A 24976-nucleotide genomic window follows, 5' to 3' on the forward strand; every position below is an offset into this window, starting at 1 on the left:
CATCTCCATTTTACTAATTCTTTAAAATGAGATGTGTGTGTTATACTTGTTAGCACATCTCAACTTGAACTAGTCACATTTCATAGGGTCACTGTGACTAATCACTACCATTACTGACTGGCATAACTTTTCTTAGTATTCTATTTACTCATTTATTAGATACAGACAGAGAGAAATGAAATTGGAAGGGGGGAGTAGAGGGGGAGAAGGGAGAGAAACAGACACACACCTGCAGCCCTGCTTGAATTGGGAAAGCCCAATGAAGCTTTCCCCCTAAAGGTGAGGACCGGGGGCTCGAACTTGGGTACTTGTACACTTTAATGTGTGTGCTTAACCAGGTGTACCACCATTCGGCCCTCACTGGCATAACTTTTATCCTCATTCTTGAGCCTAGACTGACTGAGAAAGGCCCCAGCTCTTTGAGCCCATGATTTTCACAGCAAGAAAAACACTTGCTATGAAAGCATTGGCTGTGAAAGTTTTCATTCAGTAGTTAAATTGCCTCTTATCAACTTACATTCTGTTGGTCAGGGCAAATCACGTGACCACACCTAGCTGCAGGGCACATAAAGTATAATTCTGCTATGTGCCCAGAAGTTAAAGTGAAACAATTTAACAAGTAGTATGGATGACTGTGTAGTAGGTGGCAAATAGTGTCTGAGCCAGCATGTAAGGTAGTAATCTCTCTAAATGGAAAATAAATAAATGAAAAGCTATACAATGCAGATAATATAAACTAAAATGGCAATCTGAACATCAGACATAACAGAACTCAAAGCCAGAAACATTAAACAGGAGAAATAAGGTCGTTTTATAATGGCAAATGTCTAACACATGAAATATTTAATAGTCATATATACCTTTCCAAACAGTTAACAGTACAGCAAGATTCATAGAGAAAAACCACTTAAAGAAGCTAGAGGGGCCAGCTAGATGGTGGCATACCTGGTAGAGCAGACACCTTACTCTGAGCAAGGACCCTGGTTCAAGCCCTTGGTCCCCACCTGCAGAAGAGAAACTTCACAAACAATGAATCTGTTATGCAGGTGCCTCTCTCCCTCTTTATCTCTCCTTTCTCTCTCAATTGCTCTCTGTCCTGTCAAAAAAAAAAATTAAAAAGAAGATAGAGGGGCTGGGTGGTGGCGCACCTGGTTGAGTGTACATGTTACAATGCAGAAGGACCCAGGTTCGAGCCCCCAGGCCCCACCTGCAGGGGAGAAAGCTTTGTGAGTGGTGAAGCAGGGCTGTAGGTGTCTCTCTGTCTTTCTCCCTCTCTATTCCTCTTCCCTCCCTCCTGCTTTAACTTCTGGCTGTCTCTATCAAATAAAGTTAATACAAAAAATAAAAAAGCAAAAGAAGATAGAAAGTTCTCTTCTAAAAGCAAATAACAACAAGAAAGTCACTGGCCAGTTCTGGCTTAAGTAATAAAAAGACAAATTATTGGTAGACAGAGGAAAAGATACAAAATTTGTTTTAATTGCTAATGGCAGTGTTTACATAGAAAATCCAAAATGCTATAAAAAATTAAAATATGAAATCTCTTATTAATGAGGAAACATGTTTTTGTTCCTGGATAAAAAGACTTAAAATTGATACAAAAGGAGGAAAGAAATCTAAGAATTAAGCTAAGGAATTTGGGGCAAACTATGAAGAGAGATGACTGATCTCCCCAGATATGAAACCTTTCCTCTACTTTGGTGTGAAAAGCCTCTTGGTAGAATATATGTCAGGACAGTCTGTGAACTTTGCTAGCCTCCCCCCACCACCACCAGTCTAACATCTCTCCTTGGTGCTGTCCTTGTACTTTTCCTCCCTCCCCCAATTGACCTATAAAAATCAGTGCTGGGAGTCCGGCTGTAGCGCAGCGGGTTAAGCGCAGGTGGCGCAAAGCACAAGGACCGGCATAAGGATCCCGGTTCGAACCCCGGCTCCCCACCTGCAGGGGAGTCGCTTCACAGGCGGTGAAGCAGGTCTGCAGGTGTCTGTCTTTCTCTCCTCCTCTCTGTCTTCCCCTCCACTCTCCATTTCTCTCTGTCCTATCCAACAACGACAACAACAATAATAACCACAACAATAAAACAACAAGGGCAACAAAAGGGAATAAATAAATTAAATAAATATAAAAAAAAGATTAAAAAAAATTTTAAAAAAATCAGTGCTATAGGGAGCCAGGTGGTAGCACAGCGGGTTAAGTGCAGGTGGCGCAAAACACAAGGACAAGCGTAAGGATCCCGGTTTGAGCCCCCGGCTCCCCACCTGCAGGGGAGTCGCTTTACAGGCAGTGAAGCAGGTCTGCAGGTGTCTGTCTTTCTCGTGCCCTTTCTCTCTTCCCCATTTCTCTCTATTTCTCTCTGTCCTATCCAACAACAACAACATCAATAACAACAACAACTACAGCAATGAAACAACTAGGGCAACAAAAGGGAATAAATAAAATAAATATTTTTAAAAATCAGCACTAGGAAGAGAATCACCATTAGTGAAGGAGACATAGTTTATAGTTAGACCTGTAGAGGAGGAGGAGGAAGAGGGAAGAGAAGAGATACTTCTGTCATAGTAGAAATTTTTCAAAAATAATATCCACCTAGTGAAATGTCGTCAGAAAATGGGGTGACCCCATGAAAAGTTTCTGGAAAAACTTAACCGTATCTGTCAGAATTTATATACTATTTTTTTTTCTGAAAGGATTGGCATCCAACGGTGGCAGAGCTGAGCTCACCTGATCTCAATGTTGATTCGTGGACTTCAGGTTAACTCCCCACAACAAGTGACTTGCTTCTAGCAAAATGCCAGAGTTGGGATTTTTAATATATATATATATATATATATATATATATATATATATATATATATATATATAAGTTCTTGAAAACTTAGCTTTGTTTCAGTTGTGCCATCATGTTAGAGAGCAGGATAACCCTACTTTGAATAACAGAAGACAGCTAAGAGTCCATTAGATAAGCCACCCATGTCCTGAAAAGAGAAATGGCCATAAGGATCACCTCAAGAGGAAACAGTAGTTGCTATTATACTGCAGATGTCTGGAAATAATTACAAAGTTGTTAAATGGTTCTTACAGTCAGAGCAGAGTTCAGAAGGAAGCCACACATCTGCCACTGTTGACAGTCAAGTTTGGCACCTGTCTTGTGAGACCCCTGTCACTGGTGCCCCCCCCCCCCCGCCACCACCAACCCCACTCCCTAATCAAGATAGCCACATCCCTTCATAGATCCTTCCAGATGCCTGTGTGGCTCCTTACCAGGAACAGTGGTGCTGCTATTGTTTCTGTTTCTGTCATGTCAAAAATTAGAAAATAGAAACTGAAAATACTAAGAAGATCTTGTTCTTATTAGTACTTCTTTTTTTGATGTTGTTGTCTGGGACTTCAACACTGCAAGCTGAATTTTTTTTTTTGGGGGGGGGGGACACTGCCCTTAGTTCAGTGGGGATCAGGCTTGAACCTGGATTGTGCCCTTATTCATATTTCCTAAGGAGGCTAAAATGAGGCATTTCCATTGATGGGCGAGCATTCAGCTACTGAGGAACACTGGAGGCCCTTCCTTGGAACCTGAATCTTCTCAACATTTCCTACAGATTCTGTTCCACTTGAAGAGAAAGTTGTCCTCATGTCTGTGACCTGGGAGAGAACTTTGTGTAGCTTGCTTTCTCCTCTGCCCAGACTGTCTCTAGAAGAACGGGCAGAGGGCCCCGTGGTATCTGATAAACTTGTCTTTCTTTCCCATCACATTGATTTAAAGTTGAAGCCTTTTTAGGGAAAAAAATTTACATGAAAGAAGAAACAAATCAGTTCTTGGCAGAATGTCTGGATCAAAGTGTGTATTTTCACTTTTGTTTTTAAGAGAAGGGTTACTTCTCAAGGAGTTGAACAATCTCCTGGGTCTTCAGAATGAAAGAAAATTTTCCAGGGTGATTATTTTTTCTAATTTTTATTTCAATTGTTATTTTTTAAATTTTATTAGTGATTTCAAATTGATTTACAGAATTGTTGCAATTCCACACCATTCTCACCACCAGAGTTCAGAATCCCCACTCACTCATTTGGAAACTTAAGTAGTTATCCCCAAGTAACAGATATGGGTTGACTATTATTCCTATAACTGTCTATATTCATATATATTTGCCCTATTTCCCTATGGCCCTGCCTTTTCTAAGTCACACCTATACCTATTATTACTACAAAATCTTCTTCCTTTTTTCCTCTTCTCTCTTTGGATCCTGATGGAATTAGAGTTCAGAGTCCTCTGGTCAACTTCCCCTATTATTTTCCCCCTCTGTGATTATGGATCAAAATTTTTATGGGGTGTAGAAGATGAGGGGGAACTCACAAACAGTTCTCTTCCCGCTTACTTCTGTTTAAAAAAAATAGAATAGTGTTGGGGAAGGTCACTGGGAGTGATTAAGTTGTTAAGACACCACCAGGGTAGCAAGTAACTAAATATAAAATATAAATATATAATATATTAATTAATTAATTAATTAAAATAGTAATTGAAATGGGATATAGATTGACCTGTCAAATATTATTATTATTATTATTAATTTTTAACAACCAAGGTTATCTCTAGGGCTTGGTGCCTTCACAGCTCCATCATTACCAGTGATCTTATTTTTTTCCTTTTCCTATTTGTTTGTAGAAGTAAGTGGGGGAAGAAGTGTTTGTGTTCTCCCTCATCCCTTTAGTTGGGCTGGGGGACTTGAACCAGGGTTTTTGTGCATTAACAGTGTACACTGTAACTGGTAAACCACCACCAGACCCCCCTCAGTAATTTTTTCCATATCTTATTTGTTTTATTTTAATGAGAGAGACAGAGAAAGAAAGGCTAGAGTAGTGCTCAGCTCTGGCTTAGGGTGGTGCCAGGGACTCAATCTGAGACCTCAGTTCCTCTGGCATGAATGTCTTTTGCAAAACCATTATTGTATTTACCCAGTCTTCAATTACTTGATAAATACTACCTTTTCCAGAAACTCACAATTGTCTGTCCTTGGTGCAATAAAACAACAAAGTTGAAAAAAAAAAAGAGAGAGAGAGAGAGAGAGAGAGAGAGGGAGAAGGGTTAGACTCCTAGGAGTCAGGGAGGAAAGGAGGTGATTGATGAACCTCAGGAACGCAGACAGGTCTACCAGGGTGTGTCTGGGAGGCATTTTGAAGCTCAGTGCCCTAACTATACAAAGTCTTAGAGTCCCTCCTTTTCAGTGCACACCAACAGGCACAGAGAATGGGAGATCTTGTGGCTGCTGTTTTCAAAGAAGGCTTTGAAATTTCTTTTGAATATGTGATCTTCTTCTCTTCAAATCTGATGACTTTTTTTTTCTTTTTCCTCAGGGCGACCAGAGGCAAATCATCCCCATACCAAGTGTATGTATATCTAGCCACTTTTATTTATACAAGCTTCTGCCACAGACCTGCTAATTTAAAAGATTTTCTTATGGGGGCTGTGTGGTGGTGCACTCTGTTAAGCACACATAATACTGAGTGCCAACACCCACGCATGGATCCAGATTCGATCCCCCAGCTCCCCATTGTGGCAAAGCTGGTCTACAAGTGTCTATCTTTCTCTCTCCCTTTTTCCCTCCTCCTGTCTCATTCTCTCTATCCTATCCAATGGGGGGGGGAAAGATGGCCACCAGGAGCAGTGAATTCATAGTGCCAAGTGCCCCACCAATAACCCTGGAGGCAAAAATAAGTAAATAAAGAGTTTTCAATTATTATTCTTGTATAGGTCAGATTTTTATCATATGCATAAACAGCTATGTTCTATTAAAACAAAAAGAAAGCTATGTATTTTGAATTGTGAGAAAGAAGTTCTGTGCAGAAAGAAATTCTCAGGAACAGGAGGGCTACCAAATTCTCATCAGATTCTCATCCTCTCTCTTTTTATGAAGGGTCTCCAATTTTTTTTTTTTTGCCTCCAGGGTTACTGCCAGGGCTCAGTGCCTGCACCATGAATCCGCTTCCCCTGGAGGCCATTTTTCCCCCTTTTGTTGCTCTTGTTATTGTAGCCTTGTTGTGATCATTATTGTTGTTGTTGATGTCGTTCATTGTTGGATAGGACAGAGAGAAATGGAGAGAGGAGGGGAAGACAGAGGGGGAGAGAAAGATAGACACCTGCAGACCTGCTTCACTGCTTGTGAAGCGACTCCCCTGCAGGTGGGGAGCCGGGGGCTCAAACCGGGATCCTTATGCCGGTACTTGCGCTTTGCACCATGTGCGCTTAACCCGCTGCGCTACCGCCCGACCCCCAGGTCTCCAAATCTTAATAAACGAAGGCAGTTTGCCACACTTTCCAAGCCTAGCACAAATTTCCTCCCAGCCACAGACTCCAGAGCACGTTTTTTGCCCAGACCTGGTGCTTTACAGCAGGCTGTGCCCCACTGGAGCTGAGCTTCCCAAGCCCACGTCCCACATGTGCATGATCATGTTCAAAACTCGCTCTAGTTTGGCTGTAGCACTGAAACTTAAAAAAAAAAAAATCACCCCCGCTTGTGTTGTTTGAACTTGTCACTTGTTCTCCCACAGGTCGGCCATACCAAGAATAACCACTTGAGTATGGATTCTGCATCCTTCCAGAAAATCTTCTATATAAACAGAAGTATATTTTCACAGATGAGAATTTAGCCTCAACCCCATTTTTTTTTCTTTTAGCAAAATACCTTGAACGTTTTTCCAAATATCAGTACATGGAGAGCCACCTCAGTGTCGGCATTTCCCTTGTCTCCACGTCTGTGCCATTGCAAATTCCATGCCGTTCCTGTGCTTTTTATGCTTATGGGTTGTAGTGATACTATGTGGCTGGCTCCTAGCTGTGAAAATACCAAGTCAAGGACGTCTCTTTACATTTTTGGTGGACTCAGGCCAAATTGCCCTCCAGAATCTTTATTTACATTCTCACCAACAGTGTCTTAAGGTTGCTCATTCTCTTACAAGAGAGTGACTTTTTTTTTTTTTTGCCTCCAGGGTTATTGCTGGGTTTTGGTGCCTGCATTATGTATCCATTGCTCCTGGGGGCCATTTTTTTCTTTTTTTTTTTTTTGTTTTTTGTTGCTGCCCTTGTTGTTATTGTTATTGGATAGAACAGAGAGAAATTGAAAGAGGGGAAGACAGAAAAGGGGAGAAAAAGGTAGACACTTGCAGACCTGCTTCACTGCTTGCAAAGCAACCCCCTGCAGGTGAGGAGCTGGGGGCTCGAGCCAAGATCCTTACACAGGTACCTGTGCTTTGTGCCATGTGCGCTTAACCCGCTACACTGCCACCTGGCCCCCAGAGGGTAACTTTCTAATGTGCTTATCTATGCTAATCTGATGGTAAGGAGTAGTGTGGATTCATTGCATCTAGGAATTGAATTTTGCTTGCATTTCTTTATGAATGAATTTAAGCATCATTTATAAACATATTTTAATATACAGAAGTACTAACTAATCTTATGGCTTATGACTCCTGAATTTCTTTTTTTTTTAATTTCTTTATTGGGGAATTAATGTTTTACATTCAACAGTAAGTACAATAGTTTGTACATGCATAGCATTTCCCAGTTTTCCATATAAAAATACAACGCCCACTAGGTCCTCTGTCATCTTTTTTGGACCTGTATTCTCCCCCCACCCACCCCGGAGTCTTTTATCTGTTGTTGGACACCTGGGTTGCTTCCAGGTTTTGGCTATTACAAATTGTGCTGCTAAGAACATATGAGTACACAGATCTTTTTGGATGGATGTGTTGGGTTCCTTAGGATATATCCCCAGGAGAGGAATTGCAGGGTCATAGGGTAGGTCCATTTCTAGCCTTCTGAGAGTTCTCCAGACTGTTCTCCACAGAGGTTGGACCAATTTGCATTCCCACCAGCAGTGTAGGAGGGTTCCTTTGACCCCACACCCTCTCCAGCATTTGCTGCTGTTACCTTTTCTGATGTATGACATTCTCACAGGAGTGAAGTGGTATCTCGTTTTTATTTGCATTTCTCTGACAATCAGAGAATTGGAGCATTTTTCATGTGTTTCTCGGCCTTTTGGATCTCTTCTGTGGTGAATATTCTGTCCATGTCTTCTCCCCATTTTTGGATGGGGTTATTTGTTTTCTTGTTGTTGAGTTTGGCAAGCTCTCTATTTATTCTGGTTATTAGTCTCTTGTCTGATGTATGGCATGTAGAGATCTTCTCCCATTCTGTGAGGTGTCTCTTGGTTTGGGTAGTGGTTTCTTTTGCTGTGCAGAAGCTTTTTAATTTGATGTAGTCCCATAGGTTTATACTTGCCTTAGTCTTCTTTGTAATTGGATTCGTTTCATTGAAGATGTCTTTTAAATTTATGCGGAAAAGAGTTATGCCAATATTTTCCTCTAAGTACCGGATCGTTTCTGGTCTAACATTCAAGTCCTTGATTCACTTGGAATTTACGTTTTCATTTGGTGAAATACAGTGGTTCAGTTTCATTCTTCTGCATGTTTCAACCCATTGTTTCCAACACAATTTGTTGAAGAGACTCTGCTTTCCCCATTTAATAGTCGGGGTACCTTTGTCAAGGATTAGATGTTCATAGGTGTGGGGGCTTACTTCTAGGCTCTCAATTCTATTCCACTGGAATGACTCCTGAATTTTATGTCATGCTTAGGAAGTTCTCCCCAAAACTTAATGGTTATGCAAACGATTTTCGTGCCTGAAGCTCTGAGCTCCCAGGTTCAGTCCGAGCACCACCATAAGCCAGAGATGAGCAGTGTTCTGGTCTTTCTCTTTCTCTCTGTATCTGTCTCCTGAAAATAAATAAAAATAAAATAATTTAAAAGAAGAAATAACTGGGGACCAGGGGGTGGTGCACCCAGTTAAATGCACATAGTATAAAGTGCAAGGACCCTGAAATGATCCGGGTTTGAGCCCCTGGCTCCCCAACTGCAGGGGGGATGCTTCAGAAAGAGGTGAAGCAGGTCTGCAGGTGTCTATCTTTCTCTCTCCCTTTCTATCTTCCCCTCCTCTCTCTCAGTTTCTCTCTGTCCTATCCAATAAAATGGAAAAAATGGCTCCCAGGAACAGTGGATTTGTACTGCTGACACCAGGCTCCAGTGCTAACCCTGAAGGCAAAATAATAATAATAAAGTCTCCCTGCTATATAACTGTGACCTATCCTTTTGCACACCTGTTGGAAATAAGGTCTTTAACTAAACAGAGGTGTCAAATAAATCTTTGATGTTAAATGTTCTATTTAATAATGTAGGAGCTGGGATTTGGAGCCCTCTACACATGTTATTGGAAAGCCTCAGGGGCAGTCCAATAAGAGTCAGATATTTGTGGGTAAGAAAAAGATGTTCAGGGGAGTCGGGAGGTAGTGCAGCGGGTTAAGCGCAGGTGCGCGAAGCACAAGAACCGGCCTAAGGATGCTGGTTCGAGCCCCTGGCTCCCCACCAGCAGGGGAGTAGCTTCACAAGCAGTGAAGCAGGTCTGCAGGTGTCTGTCTTTCTCTCCCCCTCTCTGTCTTCCCCTCCTCTCTCCATTTCTCTCTGTCCTATCCAACAACGGCGATATCGATAGCAACAACAATAACTACAACAACAATAAAAAAGGGCAATGAAAGGGAACATAAATAAAAATTATTTAAAAAGAAAAAGAAAAATATGCTCAGGGGGCCAGGCAGTAGTGCACCCAGTTGAGCACACATATTACTATGCACAAGGACCCAGGTTTGAGCCCCTGCTCCTCACTTGTAGGGGGGACACTTTACAAGTGGTGAAGCAGGTCTGCAGGTCTCTCTCTCTCGCTCTGTATCTACTCCTCCTCCCCCTCTCAATTTCCTTTCTATCAAATAAAATAGAAACTAAAAAAACAAACAAACAAAAAAAAGCGGCCAGGAGCAGTGGATTCATAGTGCCGGCACTAAGCCCCAGTGATAACCCCAGTGGCAATAAAAATAAGTAAATAAAGAAGGGAAAGATGTTCAGGGACAGAATTAGAAACCACTGCAGTTTGGATGATAGTAGTGACAGGTGAGCACACAGGCACTGTGGCCTGAGGAAGGAATGCTATTGGGACTGCGACCCAAGTCCTTCCCTTCTCAGACTCATTTCTTGCCCACAAATGTGAGGTTGGTGGTGCAGCCCAATGCTAAAAATGCTGAAAGAGGAAAGATGAAGTTTGTTTTTCTAACTGTTATCTTTCTGTGCTGTTTGTTTAAACCCTTTTGTAATCACCAGTGTAGTTTTCCCAGCCAGACCATATAGAGACCATAAACAGGTCAGTTTTGGCTAGAGCCAACCTGAGGCCTTCTTTGCCTTTAGCCTGCAGATTGCCCTTAGACCTCTCCCCTGAGCTCTGAAGCTTGAGGAGCAGTGTGCAGACCCTGAACCTGAGAACTTTCAAATATGGATCGACAGCCTGAGACACTCCCATCTACTGTTTGTCAGGGTAGATGGCGTGGGGCTGGATAGTCCAGTGGGAAAAACCTTTGAGTTAACTATGGCAGCCAGCTCACTACCAAAGATAAGAGAATCTCAGATCTACTCCCAGAAAAAAAACTGGAATGAGTGTCTGCCCCAGACTTTGGGTGGTAAGCCATGGTAAGCTCCCTCCTCCTCCCTTATCCCCTTCCCGTGCTTTTTTATTGATTTATTTATTTTTGTTTTTTGAGCAACTGATTTTTTTAAGGGCTCTTCTTGCTATAATTGGTGTTTCCCCTATTTAGCTTTATGATGGCCTGAGAGAAAATTTGATTCAGGACATTTTTTAGTTAATGATTCAAACATTGCTTGAATAGATCAATTGAAGTAACAAAGCACTATTGCAAGTAAACAGCATCCTGGCATGTTCCAAGGACAGAGCTGTCCAGAAGAATTCTTACCACTGGCCTAAAGAATTTGTATTAGTCTAAAACCATGTTCTAGGTAGGTGTGTGTGTGTGTGTGTGTGTGTGTGTGTGTGTGTGTGTGTGTGTGTTTAGGGCTGAGGATTAATGGAGCCCTCCTAGCCCATTGCTTGAGTCTGGCCTTGTTCTTTGTAGCACAAATGCTAAATCAATACCTTGTTTAATATAAGGCTCACTTTTCTCATTCTTTTTTCTCTTAGAATAGTACAGCAAGACTCTTCCTACTGTTAACTCAGAGAATGCTTGTAAAGTATGAATATGTTAAGAAAGTAGTTTCTGGGGCAGGGGTAGATAGCATGATGTTTATGCCAAGAGACTCTCATGCCTGAGGCTCTGAAGTCCCCGTTCAATCCCCTGCACCACCATAAACCAGAACAGAGCAGTGTTCTTGTAAATAAGAGAAGGAGAAGGAGAAGGAAAAGAAAAGGAAGGAAGGAAAAGTAATTTTTATGGCCCGACAGTAACACACCCAGTTGAATGCACACGATACCATGTGCAAGGACCCAGGTTTAAGCCCCCGTCCCCACCTGCAGGGGGTAAGTTTTACAAGTAGTGAGGCAGGGCTGCAGACCTCTCTCTCTCTCTCTCTCTCTGTCTGTCTTTTTTTTTTTCCTTTTTCTTTTTACCAGAGCACTGGTCAGCTCTGGCTTATGGTGGTGCCAGGTATTGAACCTGGGACTTCGGAGCCTCAGGTCTGAGAGTTTCTTTGCATAACCATTATGTTATCTATACCCCTGCCCCAAATGTCTTTCTCTCTCCCTCTTTCTTTTCCCCTCTCAGGTTCTTTCTGTCCTATCAAAAAGGAAGGAAGATTAAACCCACAGGGCGCAAAGCCCAAGGACCGGTGTAAGGGTCCCGGTTCAAGCCCCCAGCTCCCCACCTGCAGGGGGGGGTCACCTTACGAGCAGTGAAGCAGGTCTGCAGGTGTCTGTCTTTCTCTCCCCCTTTCTGTCTTCCCCTCCTTTCTCCATTTCTCTCTGTCCTATCCAACAGCAATGACATCAATAAAAACAACAACAAGGCGACAACAACAAAAGGGGGAAAAAATGGCCTCCAGGAGCAGTGGATTCATGGTGCAGGCACTGAGCCCCAGCAAAAAAAAAAAAAAAAGGAAGGGAGAAAATTTTCATTCTCAAGTTTGAAAAATAACGGAGCCACTTTTTTTGAGATCTTTGATGTTTTCAGATATACTAGGAAATGAATTTCCAGATCCTTGTTTTCCAGATTAGCAATTACATAACCATTAAAATGTTTTCCTATATAAACACATGAAGAAATGGTTGGACAGATATACACCAAACTAAAAAGAGGGACATCTGGGGGAAGGAATGGCAGACACAGAAAAGGCTGTAGTTGTGTTTTATGTGTCTATATTTTTACAGCGAGAATGTGTTTTTATTACATAATTATGTAAGAAAGTTAAATTAAAACAAATTTTATTCTCATTATAAGCATTTTTCTGCTATGGCCCAAAGAAGCCAGAATATCTCAAATCCTCTCTTATTTTAGTTTGCTCCTGAGTTAATCATCCTTGTGTTCTCTGGAACTCTGTGTTTTTTTAATTTTTTAAATTGTCTTTATTTATTGGCTAGAGACAGCCAGAAATCAAAAGGGTGGGGGGAGAGAGAGAGAGGGAGGGAGGGAGGGAGGGAGGGAGAGAGAGGCACCTGCAGCCCGGCTCACCACTCAGGAAGCTTCCCCCCGAAGGTGGGGACTGGGGACTCGAACCCGGGTCCTTTCACTCAACCAGGTGCGCCACCAACCAGCCTCTGGAACACTTTTTGTTAACAAAACTTCTTGCAAGTTATTTTAATTATCTTAGTAACTTGCTTACTTGCTGATTTATAATGAAGAGCAGTGAACTTTTCAGGCTCTCAGATCCCATCATGCCCCATGTCTGAGGTACATCTATCCCCAGTAGCCCAGGGTTAGAGAAAACTGTCTGGTGAGCTTTCCTTAGAACCAAGAGAGTTGGGGGGTTATAAAGGCTCCCCCACCCCCTCCCCATCTGGATAATGTCGGAGCCCCCTCTAGAGTTAGAAATGTTCACAGCCCTACATAAATTTCATGCTGGTCAGCATAGGTGGTTTCTCCCTGCTGATGTGGATATTGCATTTGCAAGTTTACCTGACCCGTTGACCACTGGAATTGCATCACTGTTGTGCCACGTTAAAATCCAAAGGAGCTCCAGATCCTAGAGTAACACTCAATTAAAACAAAAATAAAGGGCTGGGGGGGGGGGGGGGGGCAGGCAGTAGCGCAGCTGGTTAAGTGCACATGGCCCAAAGCACCAGGACCAGCATAAGGATCTCAGTTCCAGCCCCTGACTCCCCAACTGCAGAGGGTCGCTTTGCAGGTGGTAAAGCAGGTTTGTTGGTGTCTATCTGTCTATCTTTCTCTACCTCTCTGTCTACCTCTCCTCTCTCAATTTCTCTCTGTCCTATCCAACAACAGTGGCAATGGCAACAATAACAACAAGGGTAACAAAATGGGGAAAAAATAGCCTCCAGGAGCAGTGGATTTGTAGCGCAGGCACCGAGCGCCAGCAATAACCCTGGAGGCAGAAAAAGGAAAAAAGAAAACTTCAATTTAAAAAGGAATAAATAATATAAAATAAAGGGCTGGGAAGACATCACAATGTTTTGCAAAAAGACTTCAGGCCTGAAGCTGCAAATGCCCTGGGTTGAGTCCACAGAGTCAGAGCAGAGCAGTGCTCTTGAAATAAACAAAGAAAGAAAACCGGTTGGGACAGGGAGCAAAAGGAACTAGACATCTAAAAGGGAATGTCTCTTGTTTTTTTTTTTCTTGTTTAATTTGATAAAGTATCAATAAATTGTTGATTCTTTAGTGATCATGGGCCGATATTTTCTTTTTTTACCAAATAATTTTATTAGAAGAGTAATGGTTTACAGCTCAGTCATTGATTCATGGGTCCAGTCTTATCTCTCCATGATGAGCATTTGCACACCAACTCATTTCTCTTCATCATCTGTACTGGGTATGTACTGTCTGTGACTGGGATCTTCCCACATTCATCCTTCTCTTTTGGGCTGATCTCACTTCACATGATTGCTTCAAGCTCCATCCAAGATAAGGTGAAGAAGGTCAATCTCCCATTTTTAATAGTGGAGTAGTACTTCACTGTGTATATAGACCACAACTTACTCAGCCACTCATCTGTTGTTGGACACAAGATGCTTGATTTCAGTGCTCCTGTATTTAGTGATGCTGTCTTTGTGGCCTAGCATACGGCCTGTCCTTAAGAATGTTCCATGTGGTCTCAGGAAGAATGTGTATTGCACTTTCTTGGGATACAGAGCTCCAATGGTGTCTAGTAGTTTCAGCCTACCCATTTATTTGTTTAATTATCTTATTCATTTCTTTATTAATTTTCTGCCTAGCTCATCTGTCTTCTTGAGAGATTGGGTGTTCAAATCCCGTAACATCACCATGTTTCCTCTGGATGTATCTCCTCTGCTCTCTCCGTAGATGCTTGGCATAATTAATGCCCTCTCACTGAGTGTATAGATGTTAATTATTATCAGGTTCTCTTGGTTGGCTGATTCCCTGAGCATTATATAATGTCCAGGGACAACTATTTCCTCATGTTTTGTTTTGCATCAAATATTAAACAGAGCCTGACCTTCCAGGACAGAAAATTAGCTAGTTAACCTTGGACACTGAGCATGCCCCAAAGTAAACAAAAATACTTGTAATCATTTCTAGAATTGAGGCATGTCTCAAAAAAATAATAAATTCTGTAAATGAAGAATAAGGTTAACTGAAGATATCTAGCATGACCTCTTTATCACAAGATTGGAGTCAACTATTACAGAGATAAATAAGTGGTTTTCTTGTTTGTTTGTTTTGCACAGTATGTGGATTAAACTATAACTCCCGCTGAGAATTCATGCCATAAAAGTACCACATTCACTCACCACTACGCCACAGTGGGGCAGGCAAGGCAGGTCTAGTATCTGGACCAGTTTTCTTTCCTCTTTTGGGACTCACTCTGTTTGCTTTTTTTTTTTTTTTTTGATGAGCTCATAGATCTTTTCCAAGTTTTTCAAAATTTCAGACACACGTGACAAAACCATAACTCTGAAATATAATTATGTGCTCCAGTGAATTTTAGACAAGGGGGCCAGGCAGTGGTGTACCCGGTTGAGCACACACATTACCATGCTTAATGACCTGGGTTTGAGCCGTTGCAGGGAGGACGCTTCCTGAGTGGTGAAGCAGATCTGTAGGTATCTATCTTTCTCTCTCCCTGTCTGTCGCCCCCTCTCCCTCTCAATTTCTCTGTGTCCTATCAAACAAAATAGAAAGAATCTGCCAGGATTTGTAGTGCCAGCACTAAGCACCAGGTGGCAATACAAAAAATTTAAAAAAAAAAAGAATGTTAGACAAAATATGAAGCCAAGAAATGGGCCTGCATGGAGTAACTATAACTAAACTTTCAGCTTTGTGTGGTCCAGTCTGGTACTAACAGTCACCATCATGTCAGTGCCAAGTGGAAGATATTTATTATTTTCTCAGTTATCAGCCAACAAAGTGGCAGAGTTGATATTCAACCTAGGTTGGCCTGACTCTGAAGTCTAATCTTTTATAGTAGCCCTTCAGTTAATGGGGGGGGAGGGGTGTTTAGGGTGGGAGAGGCAAAACTTCAGTTGTGAACTGCCTATTCTTTTTTTTTTTTTTTGTCCCTCCAGGGTTATCACTGGGGCTTGATGCCAGCACTACAAATTCAGTGCTCCTGATGGACATTTTTTCCCTTTGTTTTTGTTGTATAGAGCAGAGAGAAACTGAATGAGATGGGGAAGATAGAAAGGGAGAGAGAGAAATAGACACACACCTGAAGACCTCCTCCACTGCTTGTGAATCTACACCCCTGCAGGTGGGGAGCTGGGATCCTTATGCCAGTCCCTGAGCTACTGTGTGTGCTTAGCCCAGTGCACCACTACCTGGCCCCCTGCAAACTACTTATTCTTATTGTTCTTAATAAAATTCCATGATGTGCTTGGCTTTGTTTCATGTATCTCCTCACCGACAAAGTATAGTATGCTCATAATGGAATTGGCTTGCTTCTTACATAGAGATAATGATACTGATTTTTTTTCCCTCCTTTAGCCACCAGCTAAATTCCTCCTTCCAGAGGTGACGGTGCTTGACTATGGAAAGAAATGTGTGGTCATTGATCTCGATGAAACATTGGTGCACAGTTCATTTAAGGTAAATCCACATAAAAATAATAACGTGTGGTTGGTCATGATTGTCATGGAAAAGGTTTAAAGAAAAAACAAAAAGTATGGAAGCTTGTGGTTTATAACTCCACTGTTCATAAAGAAAATGCAATAATAGCTGTTTATTAACTCAAGTGAACATTAAGTAGTTGTACATTAACATAATTACTTTGAGGAGAAAAAAAAACTAGGTTTCTGGTATCACTGAGAGGTTTGAGTTTGCCCACAGTCCAACCGCTGAAGGACTCTGAGGTGGCAGGTGACAGAGGTGCGCCGCCCCCAACCCCAGGACATCCCTGTGCCCTTGTCCAGGTACCCAGTGCTTTATCTTGTACTGCCAGCGAGCGCAGGGGAGGAAACACCACTGAAAACTGTCAGGCAAGCTCCGAATCCTGGAAGTTTGCCCAGAGCAGGTTTTGAAAGGAATCCAAGGCTAAAGACTCCAGAGCTCGGATCTGAACAGATTCAACTTTTTATTTTGACCATCCTCCTGATAGGATGAAGTTATGGGGCTTTTTCTAAGCTTTGCAGCTAGATGCTTACCTCCCTGTCTCACTCCCCTCCTGGGAGGCTCAGTGCTGCCGTGACGGGGAGTGGAGCCTGCCTTCACCATCCTCACTCCTCCTCTTCATGAAAGTAGCAGCAAAAAATTATAAACTGCCAACAGGCCTCTCTTATGCACGAACAGCTGCGACTACACCATCAGGGATGAGGTCATCATTTTTGTTCCACTTTAGGGAATGGAATAAATTATTGAAAAGAAGCACATGATGTCAAGGTTTGGAAATAGAGGATTGGTGTGTTGGAAAAAGCAGTGGGTGTCTAAGGTCCTGGTCCTCATTTCCTTTGGTTATTTCTGGTGGTAGGAGATCACTCTGTGAGGCCACATTCCTCTCTTTATCCACAGCCTGGGACTCCTGGCTTGTCTAAGAGACGTATAAGGCTACACCCATGATAGGACACTTGTCTCACATGATCCTAAGCTATTCTTTAATGATACCACGGGAAGTGGAAGGACCATCAAACCTGCCAGAAGATCTTACTGTGAGAAACATCCTTCCTTGTACCCACTCATTGAACAGAGACCTTTCTTGACAGGACAAGGCCAGGTGTTTGTCTTTAAGTCCTTTAGGAGAATGGAAGAGGGACCACATGGAGCTCTTGCAGTGAGAGGTCTGGTCATTGGACACTGGGCTTCACTTCATTCCCCATCACATTGAAGTCTCTGCCAGAATTGGTCCTGGGGCTACGGCAGCCTTAAGTTCAAGTTCAACTCTGAACAGCACTGGAAGCCTTTCTTTCCCCACATCTCCCGTAGTGCTTCTTCATTGTCTGTCTGGAGGAAAGCCCTTTAGAAAAGGAGACACAGGCCGTCATCAGCTTCCTCCCAGACAGCTCTTGGGGTGTGGACAGCACTGGCTGCAGGCTGCTGAGGCTTCCTGGCTCTGAGGCAGGACATTGGCAGTTCATGGTGTTTCCAGGGCCTGCTCAGAGGACACTGCTACAACGATGATCTCTTCTAAAGCTGCAGAAATATCCACTACTATATAATTTTTTATTTCTAGGCACATCGAAGCCCTTGAGTATCCAAAAACTATAAGCTCCCTGAAGGTTTGAAAACTATGTACTCCTTGAAAATTTTTTTTGATTGTTTGGTTTTTGTTTTGTTTTGTTTTGTTTTGTTTTGCCTCCAGGGTTATTGCTGGGGCTCAGTGTCTGTACCACGAATCCACTGCTCCCGGAGGCCAGTTTTTTTTTCCTTTTGTTGCCTTTGTTGTTTAACGTTGTTGTGGTTATTATTATTGTTGTCATTGTTGTTGGATAGGACAGAGAGAAATGGAGAGAGGATGGGGAAGACAGAGAGGAGGAGAGAAAGACAGACACCTGCAGACCTGCTTCATCACTTGTGAAGCGACCCCCTGCAGGTGGGGGTTGGGGGCTCAAACCAGGATCCTCACTCCAGTCCTTGCACTTTTCACCATGTGAAACTCTTTGAAAGTTTACAGTGACATGCGGCACACAGGCTCCTGGCCCCAGGTTGATCACTCTGGCTTTTGCATGGCCTCCTTTAAGCCCTCTTGAGAGGTGATGGGAACTGGAGAATGGTTTTGCTTTTACTGCTCCAGACTATGATCTGATCTCTGTGGTAGAGAACGGACCTTGGACCAGTCTTTTGATTCTTAGTATCATTCTGTATCTTCGGTGTGACATTATAAAATACTGAACTCATCCTTCCAGTCACAGGAATAAGTAGACTAGAATCTGAAGCTTTTGGTTATTTAATCAATAACCATTTGGGAAAATAAAGCCAGATGGCAGAGTTTTCCCTGGGTGCTGGCAGGCATCCTTGACTTCACTCACCATGGGTAGATTGGGCACTGCCCAGCAGCTTGTCAGAGGCTGCACTTGTGAGCCCAAGTACAAACTGTTTCGCCCCATGTAGCATTGTCTGCAGTAGTTCCCCATCATTGAGATCAGACAGGGGATGGAGTCTTTAGACCAAGACTCTGAAGATGTAACAATATTCTGAACAGGAAATAATGTGCTTTTCTCCTTGTGCCTATTTTAAGGAACCAAAGTATTTTTTCACATCGTTCTCCTGAACCATTGTTGTTGTTGTTGTTTTTCCCTCAATAATAAAAACATTGATTCAGGCAACCCTTTTCTTCACCCCCTCTGGCCAAAATTTCCATTCCATTTTGTTCTTTCGGACATATTAATTACAGTTTCTTTTCTCCATAGCCTATTAGTAATGCTGATTTTATTGTTCCGGTTGAAATCGATGGAACTATACATCAGGTAAGGAATCAGAACTAGCTCTGAAGGCAAGGAAATTGCATAGTGGTTGTTATGAAAGATTCTCATGCCTGAGGTCTCAGGTTCAGTCCTTGTATAGCACCACCATAAGTCAGAACTGAGCAGTGAAAAGAAAAAAAGAAAAGACTTGCTCTGACTTATTTCAATTAATTTTTTTTAGTAATTACATTTCCTACTATTTTGATTCTAAACTCTCATTTCAGTTATAGACTTGGATACAAACACACACACACACACACACACACACACACACACACACACAATGGTTTTCTCCCCTTTTTTCCCCACACAGATGAGTTTTGTTTATTTATTTATATTATTGGATAGAGACAGAGAAATTGAGAAAGGAAAAAGAGAGAGAGAGGGAAAGAGACAGAGAGACACCTGCAATTCTGCTTCACCACTTGTGAAGCTTTCCCCCTGAAGGTGGGAACCAGGGGCTTGAACCCTGAGGCCTTGCACACTGTGATGTGAGCACTTAACCAGGTACACCACCGCCTGGCCCCCAAATGAGTTTTACTCTAAGTTTATAAGGAAAGCTGTGATGTATTTGGAAGTATTAGATGTGGTTTAGATGTGGTGGCAGTTCAAACAACTCTTTGATTTGACTTTGAGAAGTCCTGTGTCCCCCACTGACTTATCTTGAGGGTCTAATTAACTTCCTCAGGTAACTGCGTCTCAGTTCCTCTCCTAGCAGGCAACAGGAAAATGCCACAGTGTGGTAGATCCTCGGGAAGAGGGGTCCGTATTCAGTGCCAGCCTCTCCAGGCTGATCTTGTCATTCCTGCATTGCCTCTTCCAATAAATTGTTAGGAAGAAAGAAAAAAAAAAATCCAATGCAAAAGAGAAAAGGAGAAGGTTTTGAGTTTTCAGATCAACAAGCAGTTTTGATTATGACAGATGCCCTAGTCATCTAGAATAGATCTGACTTTTTTAAGTCCCTTATCTGTATGATGCTTCACTGGGAATACCTTTTGGGAATGTATAGTTCTGGGAATACACCCCCCAGAGGTTCAGGCATTCTGTAAAACTAGCCTCAGAAGTTGAAGAATGGGCAACTTTTGTCAGGTTCTCCACAGAGAATCTCACTGCCACCTTTGTCAACCCCAGGGTCTTAAAGAAAATGTCTTGCCTGATGTGTGTTTTTGTGTGTGTGTGTGGTAGCTTTTTTGTTTTGTTTTGTTTTTTCTTTTTTTCTTTTTATTCTCTTTATTTATTGGATACAGACAGAGAAATTGAGAGGAAGGGGTAGAGAGGGAGAGAGAGAGAGAGAGAGAGAGACACCTGCAGCACTACTTCCCCACTTGTGAAGCTTCCCCCTGCAGGTGGGGATGGGGGGGCTTGAACTTGGGTTCTTATGCATTGTAACATGTGCGCTTAACCAGGTGTGCCACCACCTGGCCCCTTGCCTGATGTGTTTATATTCCAAGAAGGAAATTGTCTTTGGGTGCTTGAACCAGGAAAAAAAAAATGTCTTTTCACTTTTTTTTTAATGGTTTGACCCTTGAAGGTAGACTCTCAGAGCTTCCCTGATACTCAGGTCCTTCCGTCCCTGGCACTTTCTTTCTCACCTGCTCTCAAGGAGGTCCTGCCAGGAAGATGTCCCTGGAAGAGAAGACTCTGTCCCCAGAGTCTGCACACTTCATGCTTTCAAAAGCCATCAGGGAGCATAAGAGGCAGACGCTGGTCATTTAACATTTGCAGGGCATAAACCGCAGTAACTCAGCATCTGGGAAGCAGTTAAAGCGTCTGCATTTATTACCTTGGCTTGTACAACAAAGTAATGAGGCAAAGGGGAAGCTGCCCATTGGTGTGGCAGTAGAGAAACTAGTAGAGAAGTCAAGTAGCCTTTGTGCTATGTGCCCATGAGCATGACCCTCCTGGCCTTTTGTTTTGTTTTGTTTTATTTTGTTTTGCCTCCAGGGTTATCACTGGGGCTCCATGCCTGCACTGCAAATCCACTGCTCCTGGAGGCCATCTTTTTTCCATTGTTGTTGTTGTTGCTGTTATTGTTGTTGCTGCTGCTGTTGTTGAACAGAGAGAAATTGAGAGGGAGAGGAAGACAGAGAGAGGGAGAGAAGCTACCCCCCTGCAGATGGGGGAGCCAAGGGCTTGAACCAGGATCCTTGAGCCTGTCCTTGTGCTTGGTACTACGTGCACTTAACCAGGTGTGCAACTTTGTTTTTTGTTGTTGTTTTTTGTTTGTTTGCTTTTGTCACCAGCGTTATCACTGGGGCTTGGTGCCAGTGCTAGGACCGAGAAACTGAGAGGGGAGGGAGAGAGACAGACATACAGCAGACCTGCTTCGCTCCTCATGAAGGAGCGGGGGCTCCAACCTGGGTCCTTGCATTTGGTGATGTGCGAGTCTAACCAGGTGTGCCACTGCCCGACCACCTGGCCAACAAAAGAGCAGCCCTAAACCCTTCCAGACTTGTCTACAGAAGCCCCAGGCCACAGCACTGGGGTCAGAGAGTCTCTCCTGAGGGAATGAATCCACTGGCGCCAAGAGGAGGACCAAGGCCCTGGCGAAGGCCGTGGCCTCGTTCAAGTAATCCAGGATAGGCTGTGCAGGTCCCTATGGGCCTATTCTTGGTTACTTGCATGGGGACGCGGGCCTGGACGCCGGCATCCAGGCCCAGAGAGACCCTCCTCTCAACACCAGAGTTCCCAAACCCATCTCCACCCTTTTGCATGGAGCAGAGCTTCCCATGCCGTGTCTTCCAGGGAGACTGGGTACTGTAGGCACAAAAGGAGTCATGGGGGCAAAGTGGGGGCCTAGAACTACTGAAGCCTCAGTCCCTCAACTCAGCCCCTCACCTCCCATATCTCAGGGTCCCCAACCCAGGTGACCTTGCTCCTCTGGCCCCTCACCACCCCCTTAGCCACAGACCCTTGCAAACTCCACTCTTTTCACTTGGTTATATGTTACCCTCCATGTGCTAGAACTTCTCTGCCAGAAGCACATCCTCCAGGCCAATGAAATAGCTCACTTGGGTAGTGTGCTGCTTTGCCGTGTGTGCAACCCAGATTTGAGCCTGGCGTTGAAGGAAGTTTTAGTGCTGTGGCCTCTCCCTACCTCCCCCTCTGCCTTTCTGTATCTGAAGAAAAAATTAAAAAGAAGTGTACCCTGCACGTGCCCCTCTGGCTTCCCTCTGCTCAGCCTCTTACGGGGTGTCCAGTGCTCCCTTCTCCCCATTTGCTACTCACCCCTCTGCTTCTCCCCCATCCCGTTTGGCACCGGGCACACAGACTATGGTCAGTCTTTGATACCCAAGTATGTGGGCACCACTTGCCCTGCCTGTGCTGTTTCCTCTGCCTGGAGGTTCACTTCCCATCCTTACCCCCTGTGGACTCCTGCTCACTCCCCAAAGGTTCAGCTAAACTGTTTCCCTCTGTCATTTCCCTCCCCTGGATCGGGAAGTGAATTGTCCTTAACCCCTTCTTCTAATCGCCATTTTATTAGGCAGGTCTGTTTTTCTAGATTTGTGTGTCTGTCTGCCCTAGACTGTGAGCTCTTCAAGGGCAAGGCCTGTGTTTTGTTGGGCTTGGTTAACTGCTCCAGGATGTGCATAGAGCCAGCGCTCTGTGAAGAGGGATTGAGTTGAATTTTAACAAGTCAGGTTTATTTTAGGGAAGTGGCTAATTTCAAATGGAATTTATTCAAGTTTTAATGAGTTCTTCCCTCCTCCCACCTTCTCTGCCTTCTCTCCCCAGCTCTGCTTTCTCTCTCATCTCCCTCTGTCCTCGGGTGTGTGCAGGCTCCCTAGTCAAGCCACTGGAGCTAGGAAAGGCTCCTCCCTGACTCCTCTGTCAAGACTCCTCCACTTACCACCATCCTGTGGCTGGACTCTGGGACTTCTTTCCCTGAAAATTGGTTTCTGTAAGGAGGCCAAGCAGAATAGGCTTTGTGGGGTCTCGGAGACTGGTTCCCCAGCTAGCAAGTAAGGCGCTTCGTGCAGCTTTGCTGGCCAGGACTTCACCCAGGCCTTCCTAGGTGGCAGCAGCTGGAGCAGTTCCAGATGTGCCAGGCAAAGGCTCAGGCATGCACCTGAGACTAGTAACACTCAGACTATGGCAAAGCCAACACAGGGCCTGCCCCAGAGCGAGCACGGAGAAACACAGGTGAGACAAATGAGTCATTTTGCACAAGCACAGCTCACCCCTTCTACGCACTGGTCCCAAAAGCTCCCGAGGTCTTCTCCTTCTCCCTTGGGTGGGGCCGTCTGAGCCAGAGTCAGAGCTGGAGCCTCATCTGAGGAATGTAGCTGGCCTCAAATGTCACACCTGGCTATTTCACACACCCCCCACATCTGGGTCTCCACGCCCCACCTAGGCAGGGGCCAGAGGCAGGAACTTGCATAGAATCCTTCCTGCAGTGGGTGCTGGAGCCGTAGGCTTCCCCAGCAACTGCTGTGACTGACCAGCTTGCCGCTCTGTGCTTTGCAGGTGTACGTGCTAAAGCGGCCACATGTGGACGAGTTCCTTCAGAGGATGGGGCAGCTCTTTGAGTGTGTGCTCTTCACTGCCAGCTTGGCCAAGGTGAGCCAAGCTCGCGGCCCAGTGCCCCAGCTCCTCCCAGGCCCTCCAACCCTCCGTCCGACCTGTCAAGCCACAGTTTGTTAAGGGGGGGGAGCTGTTTCTATGGTGACAGGTTCCCACCCCAGATGGGATGGATGCGGGCCATGTGCGAAGCACCAGCCTGCAAGGCTTCTGGGTTGCTATGGTGATGGGGCACACTTAGAACAAATACTCCCTGGATTTGCTGCACAGGGCTGCCAGAAGCTGGTTGTCCACAGGCCAGGAAATCACAGAGGTGTCTGTCGGAATAGAGAAAGGCCATCTGCATCTCATCTGTTGACAGGCAGCCGTGTGCCTGCATCCCAGGCCTCTGGGCCCTTGGGTTTGGCTTACACAGATTTGAGGAAGAGACAGGTGTCAGGGACTGAGCTTCACGAGGGTTCTGACGACCACCAGCCCTACCTGTCATCACAGGCAGGAGAGTCGCTTCACTTGTGTAGCCTCAACATCTCTATATAATTGAGGGGGCGGGGGGTTTCCATCTACCTTGCAGCGGGATGGCAAGTAGAGCAAATGAAACAGTGCTTGCAGAGAACATTCCTGACTCATAGAAAGCAAGAGTGCATAGAGCACTTGCTGTTTTCTTTTTTTTTTTTTTTTTTTTTTTTTTTGCTGCCGCCAGGGTCATTACTGGGGCTTGGTGGCAGCACTAAAATCCATCATTCCAGCAGCCATTTTTCCTCCCCTTCTATCGTTTTTCCTTAGATAAGACTGAGAGAAATTGAGAAGGAAGGGGTAGATAGAGAGGGAGAGACCCCTGCAGATCTGCTTCAGGCATTCCCCTGCAGGTGGGAAGTGAGGGCTCAGACCATATCCTTGCACCTAGTAATGCATGTGCTCAACCCAGTTCGCCACCACCCGGCCCCTGTTTTCTGTGTGTGGTGCTGGGCCCTGTCACTTGGGAAGTGCTACTGTGATGACAAAGTAACCCCCTCATTCCAGTCCTCTAACTTGGCGTGACTGTCTGGACCTGCATCTTTAGTGGCTCCGGCCATAAGGGTTTCTTTGCCCCCTCCCAGTGGTACAGAGAGGGCTGGGAGATTGCAAAATGATTATGCAAAATGACCTTCATGCCTGAGGCTCCAAGGTCCCCAGGTTCAGTCCAAGGCACCGCCGTAAGCCAGAGCTGAGCAGTGTTCTGATTAAAAAGAAACCAAGGAAGAAAGGAAGGAAGGAAAAGTCCAGTGGAGACTAGTAGGGTCATAGAGCCTCTCCCATGGCCTCGTCCGTCCTGTCACTGCTGTGTTGAAGTGTCTATGCTGTCACCAGGCAGGCAGGGCAGGCCCCGTTCTCAGAGGAGAACTCTGGTGAGAGCAGCACTGCCCCTTCACTGCTGGCATCAGCGGCATCTCCATGGCACCTAAGGGATGCCTAGTCACCCAGAGATGATCCTTGAGGGGCCTGGATTAGCTCTCTGCCTCTCCAGACCTGTTCTCGCTTCCCAGTGTCCACGACTCCCTTTTCATGCTAAGGGAGGA

At 44.4% G+C, this 24976-nt stretch overlaps 1 protein-coding gene across 1 annotated transcript in view; it reads left to right on the top strand.

Moving 5' to 3' along the window:
• CTDSPL (CTD small phosphatase like) overlaps positions 1 to 24976 on the top strand; it is a 154490-nt gene that overhangs the window by 116528 nt on the left and 12986 nt on the right. The window contains 3 exon segments of the mRNA XM_007517063.3: positions 15991 to 16092; positions 18846 to 18902; positions 23367 to 23459. Of these exon segments, the coding sequence (XP_007517125.2) occupies positions 15991 to 16092; positions 18846 to 18902; positions 23367 to 23459 (252 nt within the window).

Source organism: Erinaceus europaeus, chromosome 21 (genome assembly GCF_950295315.1).
Source record: "Erinaceus europaeus chromosome 21, mEriEur2.1, whole genome shotgun sequence".
Lineage (NCBI taxonomy): Eukaryota > Metazoa > Chordata > Mammalia > Eulipotyphla > Erinaceidae > Erinaceus > Erinaceus europaeus.